The 21,347-nt window shown below is 51.9% G+C and overlaps 8 protein-coding genes across 8 annotated transcripts; 3 read left to right on the forward strand and 5 right to left on the reverse strand.

Annotated features, from left to right (window-relative positions):
- Nucleotides 1-252: 252 nt before the first annotated feature.
- On the reverse strand, nt 253-1,305 carry EDD37DRAFT_605149 (dihydroorotate oxidase; the record flags this gene model as incomplete). The annotated part of the gene is made up of 1 exon (XM_062814796.1): nt 253-1,305. The coding sequence occupies one exon, from the start codon at nt 1,303-1,305 to the stop codon at nt 253-255; it is 1,053 nt and encodes a 350-aa protein (XP_062676182.1).
- Nucleotides 1,306-2,270: 965 nt separating this feature from the next.
- On the reverse strand, nt 2,271-3,230 carry EDD37DRAFT_646013 (elongation factor EF-1 beta subunit; the record flags this gene model as incomplete). The annotated part of the gene is made up of 3 exons (XM_062817690.1): nt 2,271-2,877; nt 3,093-3,132; nt 3,191-3,230. 3 exons carry the CDS (start codon nt 3,228-3,230, stop codon nt 2,271-2,273), a joined length of 687 nt encoding a protein of 228 aa, XP_062676183.1.
- A 770-nt stretch (nt 3,231-4,000) lies between these two features.
- EDD37DRAFT_559582 (heat shock protein 78, mitochondrial) lies at nt 4,001-6,373 on the forward strand (the record flags this gene model as incomplete). The annotated part of the gene is made up of 1 exon (XM_062813801.1): nt 4,001-6,373. The coding sequence occupies one exon, from the start codon at nt 4,001-4,003 to the stop codon at nt 6,371-6,373; it is 2,373 nt and encodes a 790-aa protein (XP_062676184.1).
- A 1,977-nt stretch (nt 6,374-8,350) lies between these two features.
- EDD37DRAFT_98641 (uncharacterized protein) lies at nt 8,351-10,086 on the reverse strand. The gene is made up of 3 exons (XM_062820420.1): nt 9,549-10,086; nt 9,466-9,497; nt 8,351-9,397 (listed from the first exon to the last, which is right to left on the reverse strand). Exons 1-3 carry the CDS (start codon nt 9,653-9,655, stop codon nt 8,577-8,579), a joined length of 960 nt encoding a protein of 319 aa, XP_062676185.1. The 5' UTR covers nt 9,656-10,086; the 3' UTR covers nt 8,351-8,576.
- Nucleotides 10,087-15,254: 5,168 nt separating this feature from the next.
- EDD37DRAFT_662131 (Tctex-1 family-domain-containing protein) lies at nt 15,255-16,776 on the reverse strand (the record flags this gene model as incomplete). The annotated part of the gene is made up of 2 exons (XM_062819150.1): nt 15,255-16,037; nt 16,108-16,776. 2 exons carry the CDS (start codon nt 16,774-16,776, stop codon nt 15,684-15,686), a joined length of 1,023 nt encoding a protein of 340 aa, XP_062676186.1. The 3' UTR covers nt 15,255-15,683.
- Nucleotides 16,777-16,880: 104 nt separating this feature from the next.
- EDD37DRAFT_619165 (vacuolar transporter chaperone 1) lies at nt 16,881-17,882 on the forward strand. The gene is made up of 2 exons (XM_062815849.1): nt 16,881-17,386; nt 17,443-17,882. The coding sequence occupies exons 1-2, from the start codon at nt 17,353-17,355 to the stop codon at nt 17,778-17,780; spliced, it is 372 nt and encodes a 123-aa protein (XP_062676187.1). The 5' UTR covers nt 16,881-17,352; the 3' UTR covers nt 17,781-17,882.
- EDD37DRAFT_619166 (G protein beta subunit-like protein) lies at nt 17,883-19,431 on the reverse strand. Its single transcript, XM_062815850.1, has 3 exons — nt 19,271-19,431; nt 18,718-19,213; nt 17,883-18,664 (listed from the first exon to the last, which is right to left on the reverse strand). Exons 1-3 carry the CDS (start codon nt 19,312-19,314, stop codon nt 18,035-18,037), a joined length of 1,170 nt encoding a protein of 389 aa, XP_062676188.1. The 5' UTR covers nt 19,315-19,431; the 3' UTR covers nt 17,883-18,034.
- A 740-nt stretch (nt 19,432-20,171) lies between these two features.
- On the forward strand, nt 20,172-21,197 carry EDD37DRAFT_605156 (uncharacterized protein; the record flags this gene model as incomplete). Its single annotated transcript, XM_062814797.1, has 1 exon — nt 20,172-21,197. One exon carries the CDS (start codon nt 20,172-20,174, stop codon nt 21,195-21,197), a length of 1,026 nt encoding a protein of 341 aa, XP_062676189.1.
- Nucleotides 21,198-21,347: the final 150 nt, after the last annotated feature.

Raw genomic sequence — 21,347 nt, forward strand, 5'->3', positions numbered from 1 at the left:
TGAGCAGGCGAAAGTTGAAGTGCTGTAATCAGGATTCCCCCGTTAGCTTAGCGTGATATGCTGCATCAAAAGTCTCTATTTCTTTGCGTCGTCGCACCATCTTATCATGTCTCGCTTCGTAATGCTGCTATGGTATGCTTCCATAGAAAGTAGCTCGCAACCTCATGCGGTATGGGTCACCAGATCTTGGAGTTCCAGAAGCTGCCTCAGCATCGGCTCAAGAAAGCATCAGTTCGTCACTTCGTCCGCTGGTCAGTCTCCCTTTGTGATCCTCTCAAACACGACCACACCATATCGTCCTAGGGCGCTAGCACAAGCAACAGCCTGGGCACCCACCTTCCGCATCCTCTCGAAGCCAGCCTTATCCTCGACACCGCCTACACCAATGATTGCCACGCCCTTTGTCTCATCATGCTGGTCCAGCAGGCGACGAAAGGTGGCGACGTTGCCGAGAGCCAAAGGGTGAAGAGCCGCGCCGGCCAGGCCACCTATGCCCGTGCCGGATTCACTGCTCAGGACTGGGTTCAGGTCCGAATCGAGCAGCAAGGACGAGCCCAGCGTGTTGGTACAGGTGATGAAGTCGAGCACGCAGCCTTCGCCGGGCTCCGTGGAAATGGCTTTGCGCATGGCTGCGACGACGTTTTCGAATTGTGACAAGTACGTGTACGGAGGAAGCTTGACGCCGACTTTGGGCACGGACTCGGGTCCAGCCATGCGTCCTCGATACGTGGATTTGGAGTCGCTAATGGCTTCCATGTACTCGGCGAGTTGGGCGGGGTCGTATGCTGGGGGTGGGGCGTCTTTGAGGTTCGGGCACGACAGGTTGACTTCCATTGCGAGGCGGAGGTCCTCGTCCATTTCGGCGGCGTTGGTGATCAGGGCGTAGGCCATGGCGATTTCGTCAGGCGTACCGGCCACGCTGAGGATAAAGGGCTTTTTGGTGGGCGTATCGGTGCCGAGGTGTCGTTGGCCGACGATCTCGTTGATGATGCCTAGGTACTCCGACAACGTGAGTGGTGAGTAGCCTAGTGTGTTGAGCGTGGATACTGGTTCGGATGGTGCTGATTTTGAGGTCGGTTTCGAGTCTTCGCCCTTGGGTGTTTTGGAGGGGACGGTCTTGCCTGGTGTGAAGAAGAGGTATTGGTGGATCGAGTCGTCGTGGGAGAAGCCCTCGAGGAGACTGGTGCGGATGGTCACGGCGCCGGTGTGTGGAGAGTCGTAAAGAGCTTTGATATCCTCGAGGGTCGTGGCCCATGGGCAAGCTGAGTTGAGAAGGGGCGGGTCGATCTTTAGCTTGGACGCCATTTTGATTCAAGAAGTGCTGATAAAAAGTGGATGTGCTGGATGCTATCTGAGCTCGTCCCAGGGGAGAGATATGGAGAGAATTCCAGGTGAGCGGGACAAAAAGATATGCCGAGCTGTGATGTAGTCGAGGTGTAGATGTTGGCTCCTGCCACCTGGTGGTCTGACGGGATGTGTGCAGTAGTGTCGTAAGACCAGCCCTGAGCAGGAGAGATGCTGTCCTGAGGTCTCCGTTCAAATCTCAACCAATATGGGAGATGTTGGTTCGCATAGATGCCTTTCTCGGGTGGTAACCGAGGTCGAGTCAAGGTCCACGTCTTCCAGATAGGGTAGTGTGAATGGTGCGAGGTTGTTAACCTGTTGATGTTATTGGGCTTGTCGTGTCGAATGGTCGAGCTCTTGCCAGTTGCGTTTCTGCACAGAATTATATGAACTCGACGGTCAAATAGAGGTATACGTGTGCTATAGGAAATGGTAGAAAGGCCCAGAAAGTCAATCGAAGAAACAATAACATTCAGATCCTTAATATAGCAGAGGAAATGCAATATTACAATGTAAGAGTGGCCGTAAGTGGCTGGACGCATTCCGGATCTAATCGAATCGACTAATCATGAGCCTCCAAATGTCTCAGATCTGATAAACACTTTTTCAGCCCCAAATACCATGCGAATACTAGCATAGCAGTATCTAAGACGACAAGGCTGCTGCACTTGTTGTAGGAAAAAGGAACAAGGAATGAGGTAAGTAACTGTGCATATGATACTGGACTCGTCATTCATCTTTTCATTTACCATCTATCCATGATAAGAGCAGTGCAGTTGTTCTAAGAGGCCAAGACAACATGTCCTGTCAATGAGTCTCGGAGGGCCGCCCCATGCAAGGCTACCACCCTCCTTGGCCTGAAGACAAGGGTGACAATAGAAACATGGCAAGTCATGAATTTGCCGGCGGGACATTATGCCTAATGCTTACAATTTCTGCATGGCGACAATGTCGGTTGACTGAACGTGGTCCTCGTCCTCCTCGATTCTCTGCTGCAGGTCATCCAGAGAGACCTTCTCGTCCTCGACGATCAAGTTGATCTGCAGCTTCTTGATGCCGAAACCAACAGCCTGGAGTCTGTGAGCACCCCACACGAGACCGTCTATCTCGATGGCCAACACATTGTCCATCAGTTCTTGCATGTCTGTCTCGTCGTCCCAAGGCTTGACGTCCATTGTGACGTTAGTTTTGGCAGCTGGCTTCGTCTTGCCCTCCTTCTTCTTCTTGTACTCAGCCAATCGCTTCTCGCGCTCAGCAACGACTTCTGGGTCTTCCTCCTCCTCGTCCGAGCCAAAGAGATCAACCTCGTCCTCGTCCTCGTCGGCAGGGGCGTCCTTGGGGTTGTGTGTCACGGCAACTTCTTCGGGACCATAGGTAGAGAATGGCTTGGATGGGTCACCGGGCAGGGTGGAGAAGTCGGCGTCGTATGACTTGACGTGCTTGTACCAACGGTAGGCGTGGGGGTATTTCTCAACGGCAGGCTCCTTGTCAAGGGCCTTGAAGCTGACAACATCGGCTTGAGATGGGGTGTAGCTGTATGAGATGCGTTAGCAAACACTGTCATTCCCGTTGTCAACGGGTCGTCGTAGAGAGCAATTGTTTGCGCATAACAAAGAAAATCAGAGGTGCAAATGCTTGCATTGGAAGTAGTCATTCGGCGGGGTCTTAATCCGCCTCATCAACACGGACCAAAATGTTCTCATCCTTAGGAAAAGCAGGGGGAAGAAAGCGGGGAAGTTGAAACATACCCGGTGATGTATGAGTGAGTCTTGAGCCAGTTGTTAAGCACTGTAGTCAGAGTCAGTGGGCTGGTACTTTACGAGGGGGTTGCGGACAAGGCACATACGTGTGAGGCCACTGTCGGAGACGAAGTCGGTGAAACCCATGGTGTTTGTATCGTTGACCGTGTGTGTACGAGTCGAATATGGTCAGAAAGGCTTTGTATACAGAATCTCTTGTTGTAGTCGTCGCAGTCGCAGAGGCCAAACTTTCAAAAAATCATGCAAATCCGCGCCAAGCTGCGATTTTCTAGAGACTTCCTGTTTGGGACAGATGTGATGCTGCTTTGTCTTGATCCGAGAACCACTGCAGTTCCGGACTGGCCCCTTCTCCCTCTCTCGAGTCTGACAACATTCACTGCGATGTTCAATCCATGTATCCAAATAGCATCTGAATATCCCGCAACGAGTTGTTGGCCTCACCTGACCTCTTCTACCGCCGGGTTATCGCACATCGAGGGAGACCAAAACAGCCACCTGTCGATACACAGGGACATGGAGAACACCGGGGCATGCACTTACGTCTCGCTGCAGTATCTGCTGGCTCACATGGTTCTAATGCGCATTGCGATTCACGGACTGTGATACCTCGTATAACGTGGTCTAAAAGCCTCTCTCGGATCCTCCTCGCAAGGCTGGCGAAGTGCCGGCAGAAATTCGGCAGTACAATCTCGACCATCCCCCTTTTGGTAATGAGATCATACGACAGACAATTTCTCGAAGTCTCGAGAATTGGCCATCCAAGAACATACCACACCATACTAAATTAGTATCCCTCGACCTTCTGCGTTTCTCGTGAACATGTTGAATATCACCCTTGACCATCGATAACACAGATTGAAAGCGGTTGCACGCGGGCACTGCAAAGGCACGCCACAATGAACGTAGCAAAGTCGTCGCTCCTACGGCGAGCTGCTACAACACGAACATTCTCAAAGCCTCTATCCCGCCGAATACCTTCCCTACTATCCTCATACAGCAGATCCAGTGTGTTCTCACGGTCTGTTGCGCCAGCCATCTCAGTACCTGCGACATATTCTGTACGAACCTATGCCAATGGAAGACCACATCCGCCCGGCGGCACCCACCGGATGAACTTGGGAGGAGAACCAGAAAAGTCTGCACTGGAAGAATATGGTGTCGACCTTACAGCTCGTGCAAAAGATGGCAAACTCGATCCTGTCATTGGCAGAGACGCAGAGATTCATCGTACAATCCAGATTTTGTCCCGGCGCACCAAGAACAACCCCGTGTTAATTGGTGCTGCCGGTACCGGTAAGACTGCCATCCTTGAAGGTCTTGCGCAGAGGATTGTCAGAGGCGACGTTCCGGAGAGTATCAAGAACAAGAGAGTCATCTCACTCGATCTGGGCCAATTGATAGCTGGTGCTAAGTTTCGAGGCGATTTTGAGGAGAGACTTAAAAAGGTGTTGAAAGAAGTCGAAGATGCACACGGCGGGGTCATTCTCTTTGTTGATGAGCTTCACACCCTTCTGGGATTGGGAAAGGCAGAGGGCTCCATCGATGCCAGCAATCTGCTCAAGCCTGCTCTGTCTCGGGGCGAACTTCAATGCTGCGGCGCAACCACCCTCAACGAATACCGCCAGATCGAAAAAGACGTTGCGCTAGCTAGACGATTCCAGCCAATCGTCGTTGGCGAACCGTCTGTCCAAGACACCATCTCAATCCTGCGTGGTATTAAAGATCGATATGAGGTTCACCACGGTGTCCGCATCACGGATGGTGCTCTGGTCGCTGCCGCGACGTACAGCAATCGTTATATCACTGACAGGTTCTTGCCTGACAAGGCAATCGACCTAGTCGACGAAGCTGCTTCCGCACTGCGACTGCAACAAGAGTCTAAGCCTGACACAATCCAGAAGCTCGACCGAGAGATCATGACGATACAGATTGAACTTGAGTCGTTGCGTAAGGAAACAGATATCGCCTCTAAAGAGCGGCGGCAAAAGCTTGAGGAGACTCTGACTGAGAAGAGAAAGGAGGTGGAGCGCCTCACAGAGATCTGGGATCGCGAGAAGGCCGAAATCGAGACTATCAAGCGCACGAAAGAAGACCTCGAAAAGGCCCGGCACGACTTGGAACAAGCCAGACGAGAAGGCAACTTCGCACGCGCAGGTGAATTACAATATGCCACCATCCCGAAACTCGAGTCTCAATTGCCCAAGGAGGGCGAGGAAGTCGCAACAACCACCAAAGACGGCGAGACCTTGATCCACGATTCCGTGACAGCAGATGACATTGCCAACGTCGTTAGCCGGTCGACGGGCATTCCAGTCACGAAGCTTATGTCGGGCGAGGTTGAGAAACTAATCAAGATGGAAGACAAGCTGAGGGAGCACGTCCGAGGACAAGACGAAGCTCTCACCGCCGTCGCCAATGCTGTTCGCATGCAACGAGCCGGTCTCAACAACGAAAACCGACCTCTTGCAAGCTTCATGTTTCTCGGTCCCACCGGTGTGGGAAAAACGGAACTCTGCAAACAAATCGCCAACTTTCTCTTCAGCACCGAATCCGCTGTGGTCAGATTCGACATGTCCGAGTTCCAGGAGAAGCACACCGTATCTCGGCTCATCGGCGCCACAGCAGGCTACGTCGGCTACGAAGACGCTGGGCAATTGACCGAGGCTGTCCGCCGCAAGCCGTACGCCGTCTTGTTGTTCGATGAATTCGAAAAGGCACACCGCGACATCTCGAGCCTTCTACTCCAGGTGCTCGACGAGGGCTACCTGACCGATGCGCAGGGTCACAAGGTCGATTTCCGCAACACCCTGATCGTTCTGACCAGCAACCTGGGCGCCGAGATCCTGATGGGCACAGGTGCTGACGTCGAGAGCGTCACGCCCGAACAGAAAAAGGGCGTCATGGAGGTCGTCCAGGCGAGTTACCCGCCCGAGTTCCTGAACCGAATCGACGAGTTCATTATCTTCAACAAGCTGTCCAAGTCGGCGTTGAGGGACATCGTCGACATACGCATCGAGGAATTGCAAACCCGACTCGACGACCGCCGCATGAAGCTCGACATCTCGGACGAGGTCAAGGATTGGCTCTGCGAGAAGGGCTACGACCCCAGGTACGGCGCTAGACCGCTCAACCGATTGATCCAGCATGAAATCGGGCGCAAGTTGGCGGACAGGATCATCCGTGGTGAACTCAAAGGTGGAGATCTCGCTAAGGTGGTCATTACGGACGACAGGTCAGCGCTAGACTTGGAGCCTATCCGAGCCTCTTAGGCCCGATCTCTGCGACCGTCATTTCGAGGCTGTCAATCGAGGCTCCCTAGGCTATCCAGAACGAGAGACGCTGCGTTCTCGAGGGCACCTGTGCATCTCCCCAACGAGCGAGCTGACAGTTACTCTCATCTTGTTTGCCGACAACTAAACATTCACCCGGCGGGTCGTGACCTACTGTATGGTACTACCACCTTCCATATGCAGGCGGCGAACTTCTCCATATGCGACCCCATGATGCTCGCCTCATCTACTCTTCACATGCTTCCAACCCAACCACACGGCAAGCTAGCTTCTGCTACGCCGGACAAAACCCAACGGCCTGTGTGGGCCATCTACGACAGACCCGGATATCGAGAGGCAAAAATCCCCGACACCATTCCACTTTCCAGCAAATACTCCTCCCATTTTGCATGGGACTTTTCAAAATTGCATCCTTCGGCAAATATCGCATTATTGCGTCTTCGAACCTGGTCCAAAAAGTGGATTTTCTGTTTCCCATTTATGAAGCCGATGAAATTATGAGCATTCAACTCAGTCTACAGTCTAGTCTTACCGAAAATGTCGCATTGGGCGTGGAGTTGTCGGATTTGACACTGATACCCACTCATCTCTGGTGTACACTAGAATGGCGCTTGGTTGTATTGTAATGGCACTTGTAAATATTATATAGTTTTGGTCAAAGAGTCCTGCTCTTCATTCAGCTGAATCCACCTTGTCCTTGCTGTTGCACTCTCGCATCTCTCTCTTTACCTTTTCTCAAATCTGTGTCGGTCTGGTTGACACTAATTGGAGCATATGTCGTGTCGTTCTACCATCCACTGATGGATAGTCGAGGCAAATGGCCACAGAAACACAAATGATACCATTGCAGGCACAAGGGCGGCAACAATAGGCTCGACTGAACCTGCATCCGCGTAACATGAGGAGCCATTTTGTCTCTAAGCTCTTTCGGCTGATCATGAATGGAGTCAATTTGATGTGGATACAGGCCGATGGCCTTGTGGTCCTGGTAGTTGGCCCTGTTGCGCTATGGCTACCTAGATAATCTGGCGTAGTGTTCATCTATTGCTTGTGGATCGAAGGCCTTTCTGCGGGCATCCAGCGGAAGTGTTTTGAACCGTCAGGATTATCCAAGACATTCTGACCGATTGAAGGTATGTTGCCTCAGTCGTCGACATGCTGCTGACTCATTTTCGTCGATCGTGCTTCGATGGAACTGGTAAGGAAGGGTTCGCAGATTCATTTCTCTCAACTCGTCGGTAGTTCAAAAGCCACGACTCCGTTGATAACGTTCGTTGTGTTTGATGTGCACACGACAAAGATGTTGGACTGCTCGTGTCGGGTAGCCTGTGGAAGAGCATCGAGGTCTTGTACAAGTCCAGCCGTCGGCGTTAATCACATCCTAGTGAAAAGGAAGTGGCTGGCGGCGGTTATGTACGTAAAATTCGGTTGACCCTGCGCACAACCCAAGAAATCGAGCTGCGTCTTGTAAACTGCGCCTTCATCACAGTCACAAACACTGAAACACACCCGGTAGTATATGGTGTCCGCTGAAAGAAAGCTTGTTGCGATATGTTCGAAGTCTCCGAAAGCAGGGTGCTTAGGACCACGGGATGTATCTTTCGAAGTGTGGCTCCTCACACTCAAAAGACTGGGTTGACTGATGACCAGTACCACGTCACCTATATAAAAGATCCCGTATAACACCAGATTTGCTTTCGCGATGAGTCTGACAACAAACGCTGTATTCATGCCGATACGATCCTGCTCTCCTCGTTGACGATCTGGTCTGAAAAGAAAAACAGTGTGGGAATTGCCGATGCAAAAGTATGAAGGTCAGGATGATGGTCAAGATGAGAGCACACAGTGCACAAAGATAGTACAACGAGGGACAGTCAAGACTTTCAAAGTCTCACAATAGCGACCTGCGCCATGGTTGAAGACATACTGTAAGGTCCAGCAAGCCCTTTCACAAGATTGCGGCGTGCCCGAAGTGTCTCGGTACAGGCTTGGTAGGACATTTCCTGAAGTCCATAGCAACTAACACGCATCCAACTCTTGCTGATGGATGGTTGACGACTTCGCACCTCAGCCGTGTCGCATCACGCCCGAATATGGACCTTTGTCGAAATCACGAGTCCTTCTATGGCGTCGCGAGCCCAACGGTGACAGAAATAAACCGAGCGGATGCCTCCTTTTCTCATCAATCGTATCCTGGTAGAACTGGCGCTCCTCTCTGGCGCCGCCAAAAGTTGGCTCGCTGGCCCCATTCCGGGGTAAGGAGCCAGCCGCCCCATCTTTCCAGCACAGCAGCAGAGAACTCCCAAGAGAAATCGTTCAACCAGTCCTCGCCCCATATTGTCATTTGTCCGGTATCTTCAATGTCACATGCAATAGTACATGCCTCTGTGAGGAAGCTATTGGCGTTCGCAGGTCCGATTGCAATGAGTCGATCTCTAAGGGAGGGCGAAGGTAGCATGTCGATGTATGCGTGATGTGGTGTTGTGAGTTGTAACTGCGTGGGTTTCAAAGCGTTCGGAAGGGTTGGCTCTAGCGCTGCTAGCGTCGCCAGATGTGACTGTGGGTTCGAAATGACTGGTATCTCGAGGAGAGGAGCAAACATTTGATGGAGTGACCGCCGAATTTCGCGGATGTTGTTAGGCACTACAACAACGAGGTTGGCAGGGTCGTTGCTAGTGTTTGAAAGAGGTGTCGACGCCGGCGGAGGAAGTGCGGAAGGACCACCAGCAGGTATATACCCGGGTGTTGCCGTCACGGAGTCCACGTAACCAACGGACGGCGTGGAATAATGCACATACCCTGCAGTCGGAGCCCTGAGTTCACTAGGACTTACCGACAGTCTGGGAGAGTTGGCTTGAGAGTCGTACGTTTGTTTCAAAGTCTTGTTTTCTTGCGCAAGTAGCTGGTTCTCGCGACGAAGACGTTCGACTTCCTCCACCTGAATACTATTCAGTTCCCGCTGAGCTGCCTCGAGGTTACTCAAGTGCTCCTTGCGCCGTTGACCTGAGGGCAATCAGCATCCGTGAACGTGAAACCGGAAAAAGGGCGTGTATGCCACGCATGCTACTTACGAAAGACTCTCTGTGCATTACGATTGTATTCCCTGATGTGCCATGAGCGGCGACCTCGAACAAGAAGGCACGGGTACACTGACCTTTTCTTTGCTGCCTTGCTTGCTTCGCTGCCAGATTCTGACATTGCGACCACCGAAATGACTTCACTGCCAACTCGATGAAGGGTCTCTGTGGCGACCAACATCATTCAAGTACCCAGCCAGACGGATAAGGCATTGACATTCCTTTGTCGGCAAAGCCGCTGTACGTAAGGCTCGGCGCGCAAAACGGAAAGATCCGCAGAAGCAAATCAGTCGGTGACCAGGTGTTGTCCTCCACTGATGGAACAGGGACTTGGGGCTGAGATTGTCGAAGACTTCGAAGTTGTCAGGCCGGAAAAGGGGACAGTGTCGCGTTCAAAATTGAAGGAGATGAGGGCAGCTGGATAAGAAGTGTGTACCTGGTCTGATTGGACAGCCCCGACGTTCTTGAGAGGAGTAGCGCAACGGCTGGCTCGAATGGATGTCAAGTTTGCTCCGAATCCCGGTAGATGTACTAGATACTCATTGATGGAGACTAGTCAGGCCTGAGAAGTTGGCTCGGGTCATCGTCCTGGCTGGAAAAGCACTGCCCTACATCTGTGGAGAGCAGCCAGTCTCATTGATCTGCAAGTGTGACAGGGCGAGAGAAACCTTGGGAGGGTGGAATTAGAGTATTCGCAATGGGGGACCCGTTCCTCCCTCCTAGGAGGATTATTCTCCGAGTGCGCAATGTGCAGAGCGTACTAGGTCAGCCACCGTCCTAGTTGCCCGTAGTTCGTCACGGCGGATGGGACCAAGAGGTATCGGGTCTTTCCCTCGCACAATAGACCTTGACCAAAACTCCCCAGAAAGGAAAGTTGACGAGCATTCAATGCTTGTTTGAGACTCGGTAAGACGTTCCTGGTTCGGGTTGGCTGTGAGCATATTGCAATAATCGTTTGACAAGGAGGACCATCCAGATACAAGGCGCGACCTTAGGTGAGCAAGGATTTCTGCTTTCGCAAAGAATCCTTGGGCCGGACTTGGAGGCTAGAGCCAGGTTGGCGAACGAAATGTCAGATGCAGATCGCCGCCATCCGCAGTCCGGGACCGCCGTTCGCCAGGATGCGACTGACAGGTCTCGAATGGGTAATGATGCGCAAGGTCAGCCAAGCGTGGGATTGGTGTTCGAGATGGGGAAACTTCACCCTTGGGTGGGTTGTTCCAGGTTCCCAATGCCGTGCAGATGGCAACTTCGGAGCTATGGAATCTCAGATATGGCATAGTCAGGCAAGGCCCGGAAGGGCATAGTTCGGAGCACCCTGGCTTGTACCTTTCCTCGATCTATCGTTGCTGGTCGCAAGATTACTTCTTCGAGTGTTGGAGACGCTAAGCCGCACAGCCCACAGCCGCTCAGAGCTTCGCGGCACCCGCGATGCTTGTGCGTCGTCTGTTCCATTTCAGCCGCAGTCCAGGGCAACTCAAATTCATTACTTGATTGAGTCTTCTTGCGGGGACGCTTGCCAAATGATCCAGTTTGTCAATGTCAACTATTGTCCAATGTGCGAGACCGAGGTGCTTTTCGGCTGAGATCTTTCAGCTTGCATCGTTACCAATCTAACCATGATCGTTTGTGCAAAAACTTAGACAGCAGAGGAGTGGTGTGACAATATTTGGACAATGCAGGAGGACAGCCAATTACTGACGTTGTACGACGGTTGACGAGTTCGGCTCCCAAGATTGGCTTGAAAGGTCTTGAAACCCGGTATCATAGAATGGGGAATATCTTGACAGTGATGGCATTCCGGCAAGGCAGCGGCAAGGCTTGCCTTAGTTCGAGGTACTAGTGTGCTTTTTCGTGGTGTTTCTAAGGTATCGAAACAGTCAGTGGTCTTCTCGATCGAGACTTGGAGTAGTCAGTGTAGTTTCGCTTGGGTCGCTTGTACTGTGGATTTAGATGCTGGTTTGGATCAAAGAGCGATTAGACTTGTCTCGGTGGCAAGAGGAGAATCGACAGATCGCGCGTAATGGGGTCAATCCCTGCAGAGCTGGCAGGATCGAATAGTGAGATCTAGGAAGTATGGCCCGAGGGATTCCTGACCGTTGAATGGTCGCCTTGCTGGCATCGAGATAGAGAGTGGATGATATAGTTGATGATGGATTCAGCATGCTGCATCCGCTACCGGCTGTCAAAGAGATTCGTGTCTGGCCAATGGCGACGGTATAGAGGTACAAGAGGACTAGGACGCATCTGCATGCTGCATGGCTGTTGTGCAGGGTGGGAGAAAAACGGCGCCAAAATCAAAGACAGGCATACGTATTGTGATGGGGCTAAAGTTAAGAGAGTTCAGAGAATTGTATTTCCGCAGATGCCAAAACTGCGCCCAAAAGTCACAATTGTCCCTGCGCCCTTCGAATGAGGCTTAGTGTGAGATGGGTAGAGCCCTAGTTTCAAGTGCCCGCAGGCGCCTGGAGAAGATGAAGCACAGGCTCTTGACTAGGCGCAATTCAAGGAGGGCAGCCAACTGGAATACTGGTACGCCTAGCCTAAAATCAGCCGAAAAATAAGACTTGCCCGCTGTGGGTCTCTCCATAATAAGTCGTACCCAACGATACCTACCCAGGTACTACATCCAAGGTAATACTGTTAGGTGTACTACTCTGTACCATGCACGAAGACATTTTGATGCAAGTCACCTCGTATTCCCATACGACCTGTCCCCATCTTTGCGTCTATGGCGTCGACCGGATCGGTGCCTTCGATACATACTGCTCCGACGAATATGCAATCGCGATTCATCTGTCACTATGAGCAGCCCAAAGCGGCTCACCCTTGCTCTTTCGGCTGTCCATAAGCGAAGTTCCCTTGAGACTTGCAAGGATCAAAGTGCCAATGGACACTGAATACCCACTTCTAAAGTGGATGTTGAAATCTGAAATTCTGGGTGCTGCGTCAGCTCCAGGGCAGATGCGTTAGTGGTCTTGCGTTATCCCTGACCCCTTGTCGGTCTCTAACTAGACTTCCTCCCAGGTTCGCCAATGTCATCACCCGTCGGCTCTTCAAGCTAATGTTGACTACAACCCATTTTACACAGGATGGAGCCTGTCCACCACGTCGCCCTATGTGCCGCCTGTCTTCCGTATCCTCCCTCGCTTGGCTCAAGACTAGTCTAGTCGTCTCTGTACCGTGTCTCTTTCATCGCGATATCCCTGATGACTGTCAAATTGGCTGCACGAATGATCGCGTCTTTTTGCTGAATACCGAGTCGATGTCTCAGATGCAAGACGCAGAGGCTATCGCTGACACCTGACACATGACACCGTGCACGGCGGGAACCGCGGTGGGGACGGAACAGAAGCATAGACTGCCGCTCTCGGAAAGCTTGAACAAGAGCTACAGTCGGGTCCTGACCATTGTGCTTGCCAAGCGGCCTCATCCGCTACCAGGCAACTAAAATCACGGGCATATATCTGCATTTGTCTCATCGAGACCGCGAAATCGGAGTGGACCGCTTGCTAGACTTCCAGAAGGCTCATCCAGATTTTCCTGTGAAGCACCTAGCACTGGCACGAGCACTCACTGAGTACACCACGACGCAAAGGACAACCAGCAAACGATCGCCAGAGGGCTCTCCGAAGGAATTGAAATCTAACTGCAGCTTGCTTGAACCTACTTGTCGTACCTTTCCCGAGATGGAGACCTTCAGTTGATGGTGCCTACGTAGTGATTTGTTACAACACGTTTTGGTTTTCGATTTTCGATCAAATACTCCGCTCTCCTCGTGCCGGTTGACAAACTCTCAAACATTAGAGTTTCATCTCAGATCTTGCTATGCCGCGGCAGATCAGGTCTGAGGAACACAGCCGTGGTTGTCACCCTGGAATGCAACTCCGGCCGCCCTCATTTACTAGGGAAATGTCAACTCACGTATGGCAGCTCTCAGCTATGGGTCATGCTAGCAGAATCAGTGGACGAATCATGTTCGCAAGGCTAACGATCGTCAGGCAGCAAAACCTGTGTGACCTCTGGTACACATGTCTGATCCAGCTTCAACACTGTTCTCTGCAGATCTTCACCAACTGAATGAGTGCGCTGACCCTTCGCTTGAGTGATTCGCACGCTCATCGCACTATTCGGCTAAATGGAACTCGCCTACAGCACGCAGATCTGATGCATGCGGAAAAATACACGACAGGACAAAACGACGTACAAACAATGCATACATGGGTGACACGTGAGGAAAGACGAATGCGCAGGAGGAGGACTTGAAGAACACGGCTCTTGACATCAGAACTTCAGCCATGATGATCAGGGTCCTAGCAATTGACCTATCCGTATGCACGTTTACATTTACCGACAACAGATTGATAGTGTCATGCCAGCAGGCCACGTTATACAAGGAGAACACAACCAATGATTTCTTCAGATCGGCGATGGTCGGTCGCTCCGACCGTCCCGACCACGTTTCAGGCACGGGGTCGGCGTGGCTGTACAAGAACTCATCAAACAACGACAGAAGAAAGATTTAAATGTACTATGAATCACAATGCCCAATGGGGAACCCGAATCCGATGCCATGTACTTGACGAGACCATGGCCCTGGCCTGAATATCATCGTTTCGTCAACATTTGAGCGTCTGGAAGATTCTTTCTGCTGGAGATCTCCATGCAGCTTCCAAGAGGAAAGAGGGGGGACGATGATCAATACCTACCTGGGTCACCGGAAGCAAACAACACCAAAGAGTCTTCCAGACCTGAGCAGAACCAAACGGCCCGAACAAAGTCAACGTATGCGTGCATGCGAAAGATCTCAAATGTTTACAGCCGAAGTGACAAAATATGGTGAATTCCACATGGCGGAGAAACTTGTCGGAGCGTCCTGCAGGTACACTTTCCATTTGGTCCTTTTGTCGATTTCGTCCCTTCGCACGGCAAGATCTCTTTCCGGGCCAGACCAAGGCCACAAATGTGCGTAGCTAGGCGCGCATGAACCGTCCCAGAGTTACTACGGTGTACGCCGCATTGATCTTCGTGTGGATTCCGTACGTCGCGCAGAATGACCTCCTTTTGATATACAGATCATCACGGCAATGGCCAGCACTGGGCAGCCTGCCAACAAAGCCGAGTTTCGAGCGTCGGCCGTTTCAGCGGTTGGATTGCAGCATCAGGTTGCCGAATGGCTTTCTCGTTTTTGCTTCTCTTTTCGTCTTTGCCCTTGCCTCTGCTCTTGCTTTCTCTCAGCGACCCACGGTGCCGTTGACACCAAAGCGTGAAACTGCAACTCGACGGTCTCCCTATATCCACCCGATTGACCGTGTGCTTTGACATCCTACTTAGGGCGAGAGAGCAACAAGTCCGTTCAACACTCCGCTCTCCGCGATATGACGACCAACTGTGAGAGGACTGCCCGAGCAAAAGGCGGTATCCTCGAACACCGATCGGTGCTAGCAGCAAGAACGCAGGTCCCCCTGTCAGGAATCGACCGGAAATCGATCGCACGGTAAGATATGAAAAGGGAGATGCAGACTCCCTGGCGAGAGACCAAGCAGTCATCACGTTCTGACAATGGTGAAGACCTGTCCAGTGTGTCCTCCCAGTTATAGTACAGCCATTGATAAGGTAGTGCAGCTTGCATACGGGAAGGCAGCTACCCCGTATTCGCGGACGGGAATCGAAGATGCATACCCGGTTTAGCAGACGGAAGATGAAGATGCATACCCGGTCGGCGGTCTCGACGTCTCGATGGTCCCTATATTGCGAAAGTGCTGGTCTTGTAAGCTGGTTTTGCAGGGCGTCATCTTGTTTTGACATTGGCAAGGCTGTCATTACCTTGATTTAGACTATTCACTGTCTCTCGCTTACCACTCGCTACCCTTAGACCGCCCTCGGCTGCATGCATGTTGGGAGATAGCTTACTCAGTAACTTTTGCATACTAGCCAGTAGTCCGAATGGCTTCTTACTCACTATGAATGTCACCCCAGTAGCCTCGATATGTCCTGTCTCATGCATGGGCCCCTTGATCGAAGCAGCTCTTGGATAACTTTTCCGTGTCCAGGCCCATTAGCCCAAAAGACCGCTCGCACGGCAAGGTGTCCTGCTACCCTCATGACCGTGCTGAACCATCGCTCGACCATGGCTCTTCTTCATTGACACCCTTTGCTTTACCCTGCAAGTCCCATTCTCCAAAATAGTCCTCGTGCCTTGAGTCCGGCTTCTAACCAACCCAGATCCAGATGATTCCAATCACCACGTCCAGACCTTTGCTTTCCGCGCCGGGATACTTGTAGCTCCACATGCCGTCCTTTTCATTGTTCCAGTACGCTCCGCTGGCGGCGTGCATGCCTCGGCGACCCTTTGCTTTCTTGGCGTCGTCCGATGAACTCGAGGCGTGTTGAATGATGGTGCTGTTGACGACGTACTTGAACTGTGGTTGAGTAGGGGCCCCTCCGGCTAGTTTGCCAGTCTCATCAACCAGGGCGCCTAGGATGCTGTTGATGATGGTGGTGTTCCAGGACTCGGTGTCGGGATGGGAATATGAAGTGACTCCGGAGAGAGCAGCCTCGCAGGCCTGTAGTAAACATGGTCAATATCCGGTCATTGGAAGTCGGCAAGGGATGTGGTGGAGAGAGTTGACTTACGTTCTCTGTGATCTCCTTCAGCCGAGTGTAAGGGACAGGTGGTGCCGCTTGTTCCGAAGCCATCTTGACACAGGTCTTGCCGTCTGCTTCGTCCTTACACAAGTACTTCTCCTGTTGTTCTCGGATGTGTTCTAGCACAGGATCTCTCGAGACTGAGGACTTCGTGTACGCAAAAGGCAATGAGAAGTCTTCGGCGGTGTCTTCGACGGTATCTTCGTCTGTTTCAGGCTTGAGTATCGTTTCAGAGGAAATTGTCTGCGTGTCACGATCGGTTGTTGTTCGACCCTCCGCTTGTGGGGTGGTGTTGACTGTCTCGTTTCTGATCCCGACAACAGTTTCCCGGCTACTGGCGAACGTCTCCCCGTCTTCTTTGTCCTCCTGCTTGACTGCCTCCTCTTGATCTTGAGTGTGATATTCAGCCCTCCACCGCTTCGCACGTAGACTAAACGTCGAAGCCTTCCGGGCAAGTCGTCTCCGAAATTCGTTAAGAGGATGCTCGGGTTGGACCTGGTTCACGGTAACAATGCTATTTTGAGAAGGCCGTTCGGAAGCACGGTGTTGAGCTCTGTGTAATCGATTTCTGGTCGCAGGTCTGTTGATTGTTTCATCCCACCTCGAGTCTGTCGCCTGTCCAATGGTCGATTTGACCTTCCGTAGTAGGGTCGACATGGTGGCGGCCGAAATGCAGAACCGGTACCGAAAGATCACGTGCTGTGGTTGGCAAATCAAAAGCTGTAACAAGGACAACGTGCCTCACTTGCCCCGCAACTGAGAAAGAGGCTCTGGGAGGTGCTTCGACGCAAGAGCTTCTTGCTTTTTTCCTCTTATTCCACGTCCACTTTTTCTAGCTGCAGCTTCACATTCAGTCTATATATCGCTTGTGCGTTGTGAATATTGTCCTTTCACTGCACATACGCTTTTTGTCGTTGTCGGCTGCACGTGTTGACTTTGAGGAGGGAAACGAAGCAAACACGACGAAACCGAGCACTCCTGTATTCAACCGGTTTCTTATTATCTGGACTGGTCGCACTACGACTTCACAGTCTTATCGACGTCGCTTCCGAACTTCTAGAACTCCAATCCTCAGGTGCTCTTGTGGTCGGGATATTGCGCGGTGATACACGATACCGTTATCGCAACACAATAGATCGAAGATTTGTATCAGGGCTCAACGAAAGACAGAGCATACGACTCTTCCGACCGGGCGGGCACAAACACTAGCACTTCGTCTAGCACTTCTACAACATGTCTGAACAGCCACTGCTCCAGAGTGCTCCTGGTGTGTCTCCGCCCTTCTGCAAGCACCCGTAATTCATGCTAACATCTTCTAATCAGGCAAGCGCATTGCCCTTCCTACACGAGTCGAACCCAAAGTCTTCTTCGCCAACGAGCGTACCTTTCTCTCATGGCTCAACTTTACCGTCATTCTAGGTGGTCTGGCTGTGGGTCTCCTGAATTTTGGTGATAAGGTCGGCCGCATTTCTGCGGGATTGTTCACACTGGTGGCTATGGCCGCCATGATATATGCGCTCTTCACGTTCCACTGGCGAGCGAAGAGCATCAGGGTCAGAGGTCAAGGTGGATTTGATGACAGGATCGGACCTACTGTTTTGGCTCTTGCTCTGCTGGCAGCTGTTGTTGTCAACTTTGTGCTCAGAATTGTTGAGTCGTAATCGGATCCAGCTCACACGATATGTATCACCTTGCGGACAGAACAAAACAGGACGGGCGTCAATCAGGTACATAATTGGGTATCGTGCATAAAGAATTGTAGAGCTCCATAACGCCATGCTTTTTTATTCCCGTCGTATTCCAAGGTCAACTCGCCAGCCTCATGCATCTTGTTCCCACGGCAAGTGCTCATTTTAACGCCACCCTATGCCTATGGTACAGCATTGTCGTCCTCCGCTTCCAAGATGTCACCTTCCTATGGTGGGTTTGAATAATCGTTGAGGGCGACACAGACAGCACCACGGTGGTGGCCATTGTATTGCCGGATGATGGACGCCGTGCCCAGCTCCCACAGGCGGGCGTAGTGGTCACTGCAAACAGTGACGAGATAGGCGGAGTCGGCGCTGAAAGCACAATCCCAGACCCAGCGTTGATGGTTGTCCAGGGCCGCGTCACAAGGCAACGGGCGACGGCTGGTGATGAGATCGGTCAACGCGCGGAAAGACGATGCCGACATTGAGTTTGAGGTCGAAGCGAGACTACCAGTCGAGCGATTGTTGTATGTAGATTGTTCACCAGGGACAGCCGGACTTGCTTGTGACTGCTCACTGTCTCCGTCTTCATTGAGGTCGTCCTGACTCTGTGATATGTTTGGATTTGGAGTGTTGGTGACACTGGACTGTTCTGGAATGACCTCAAGATGTTCTTCATTCATGTCAATCTTCCAGATGCGGACGGTATGATCGGCGCTGCAGGTGGCCAGTAGTTTGATATCAGGAGACAACAAGAGACGGGTCAAGTAGTCCTTGTGAGCCTTGAAAACGCGGCATGGCAGGAGTGTGGTAGAGTCATGGTTCTGATACATGCGCCAGATATAAACGTCGCCCTGGTAGGAGATTAGTGCTGGTTGAGGCATGATAGAAACACAGAGAGACGTACCAGATTGTTACCAGCCGCAAGAAGAGAGCCGTCACTAGCGACACTCACGCTGGACATGGAAACGCCTTCGACGGGCACGAGTTGATGAGTGCATTTGCTCTCGCCTAGGTCCCAGATGCGAATATTGCCGCCGCGATCACAGCTGACGAGTTCACCTTGATTTGGATGAATGACCACATCATTGACAGGATCAGTGTGTTGATAGTTGCGTTGAATTTGACCGGATCTAGTATCCCAGACGCGCACAGTCGAGTCTTCCGAGCTGGTGACCATCCACTTGCCCTCGCAGTGGAAAGCAATGCCGGTGATGTTGTTTGCATGGCCAGAAAATTCCATGATCGGATTTGGATTGGTAGACTTGATATCGTACAGACGAACCATGTGTCTGCCAGCCGCGGCGAGGTATTTCTTGTCTGGAGTGATGCATAGTCGATTCACCTGAGATTCAGGGTGTTGAATTGTTCGCGAGCATATTCCTGAGAGAGCTTCCCAGAACCTGTGATTTGGATGTCAGTTTTGAGATTGGATTTCACACAGAACTGATTTCACGAACCGGATGGTATGGTCATAGCCGGCTGTACAAAGAATGACGCTCATGGTGTCGGCATTACCTGGCTCGATGATGAGAACACAGGCAGCGGACGGTTCCTGGTCGTCGAGTGAAAGGAACTCAGGTTCCGGTGATGGTTCGCGAGGACGGAGGACAGGAGTGGGAGGGATCGCCGGATAATCTTCGGCCATTGTGACGAATGAGCGTGCGAGGTTCGATAAGGAAAGAGCCGCTTATCGTCGGAGGAATGATAGTTGTCCACTATCTTCACTTCACTTCATACATGAATCACCTGGGCGATGAGATTGTACCACACCTGGTATGCAATGGCTACATTGATGCAAGCTTGGCGATAATAAGCTCCCCACTGCGAACAATGAACAACGTGGTCGTTGAGCGTGCGGAGGGCGACAGTGACAATAAGATGGTGAGAATCGGTGAGCATAGGTGACTCCCTCACAAGAACCCTAGACATTATGGCCGTTGGGTTTGAAGACCTTCAGTGAGACAATGCAGTAGCAGTTATGGTTGCTAAGGTGAGATCCCAGTTGGGAGAGGTCTCCGACACACCTATTGTCTGAGGCAGACTTCCAGATATGAACAATATACCACCACGTTATTGAGCCCGAAAACCGTCACGGAGACAATACGGTAGGGATCATAGTTCATACGAGTCAGTGTCCGATAAGCAAATAAGATCGATGGACGTATTGTGTGAGGCAGACGACATAGGTGAGACGATGCCTATTCAAAAGGTCCGGTAGAAAGTGCGTCCTATTGTCACATCCAGACTATTCATACTTCTTTTTTTGAGATCGATGGCACAGTACCATGAAAGATCCTTTCGTCGCGACCAGACAACACCATATATCTACACACCCCTCACGCCACCGTCGGCGGCAAGATGGACCCTGACGCCAACGTCTATGGAGACCACAGCGTCTACAACAGCAACGACAACGAAGGAGCTGCCCAGACATTTGGCTACACAGGAGTCAACCAAAATGCTAATTCATACGACTGGACCATCCATCAACCAAACTTCCTAGCCGGCGAGCAACTTGCAAGTCCTTTGCCACGGCAGCAGTTCACACACCCTTTCCACCAACTTCCTCAAGCTGCTAATTTCAACGACCCAAGCTACGCACAGCAACAGATGCTGTTCCAACAAATCCCACCAGCAGCCAACCCCTACGATCAGAACTATGCACAGCAACCCGCTTCGTTCCACCAGCTCGGTTTGACGGATCTCGACGTGCACCGTACGTGCCGTGAGACAGAGGCACGAGACCGCGGAACCATTGCTCGGCTTAGATACAATGTACAGAATCTCCAGAACTATATCCGACTGAAGGAAGAGGAGCACGAGCTGGAGATCAGAGCACTGAACGAGCGCATCGACCGTCTCGACATCCACATTCAACGACAACAACCACAACCACAACAGATCAACTACGGCCTTCACGCTCCCCTGCAACCACGGGCTCCTGGACTCATACCCATGGGCGGTCCCCAAGTCCCAGCCGCAGCCCACGAACGTCTTCCACAACCAACATACCCTGTTGGCCCTCCTCATCCTCAACCACCGATCATTGACCTCGATGCCGACGAGGCTGACACTCCGGACGACGCAGCGACACCAGGTAAACGTGTCAAGCGCTCCCACACGACAATGACATGGTTGGATCCACCTGTCAGCGATGCGTTGAAGCGGGCGACCGGCTGGCTACCAGAAGTGTCAACAGTGATCAACCCGAGACGGACTGTGTCTGCACCGGTCACCACTGAGCCCAATGAGACCGAGGACGACGCCGAGGCCGACTTCCTTGCGCACTGGGATGCTGCGGAGGAGACTGGGCATCAGAACGTTGAAGAGACTGATCATCACAACGCTGAAGAAACTGAGTATCACAACGCTGAGGAGGAATGAAGATGATGTCGAAGAGGACTCCAAACGAGATCAGGATGGCGAGCCGCGGTAATAGTGATGATGACAGAGGTAAATGGTCTTGGTGGACTCGTGGGTGATCCTGGTTTTAATGTGAGCTGGAATCCGCTCAAATCGCGGCAGCAGAGTGCC

The sequence above is a fragment of the Exophiala viscosa genome, assembly GCF_022695815.1.
Source record: "Exophiala viscosa unplaced genomic scaffold EDD37scaffold_1, whole genome shotgun sequence".
In the NCBI taxonomy this organism is placed as follows: domain Eukaryota; kingdom Fungi; phylum Ascomycota; class Eurotiomycetes; order Chaetothyriales; family Herpotrichiellaceae; genus Exophiala; species Exophiala viscosa.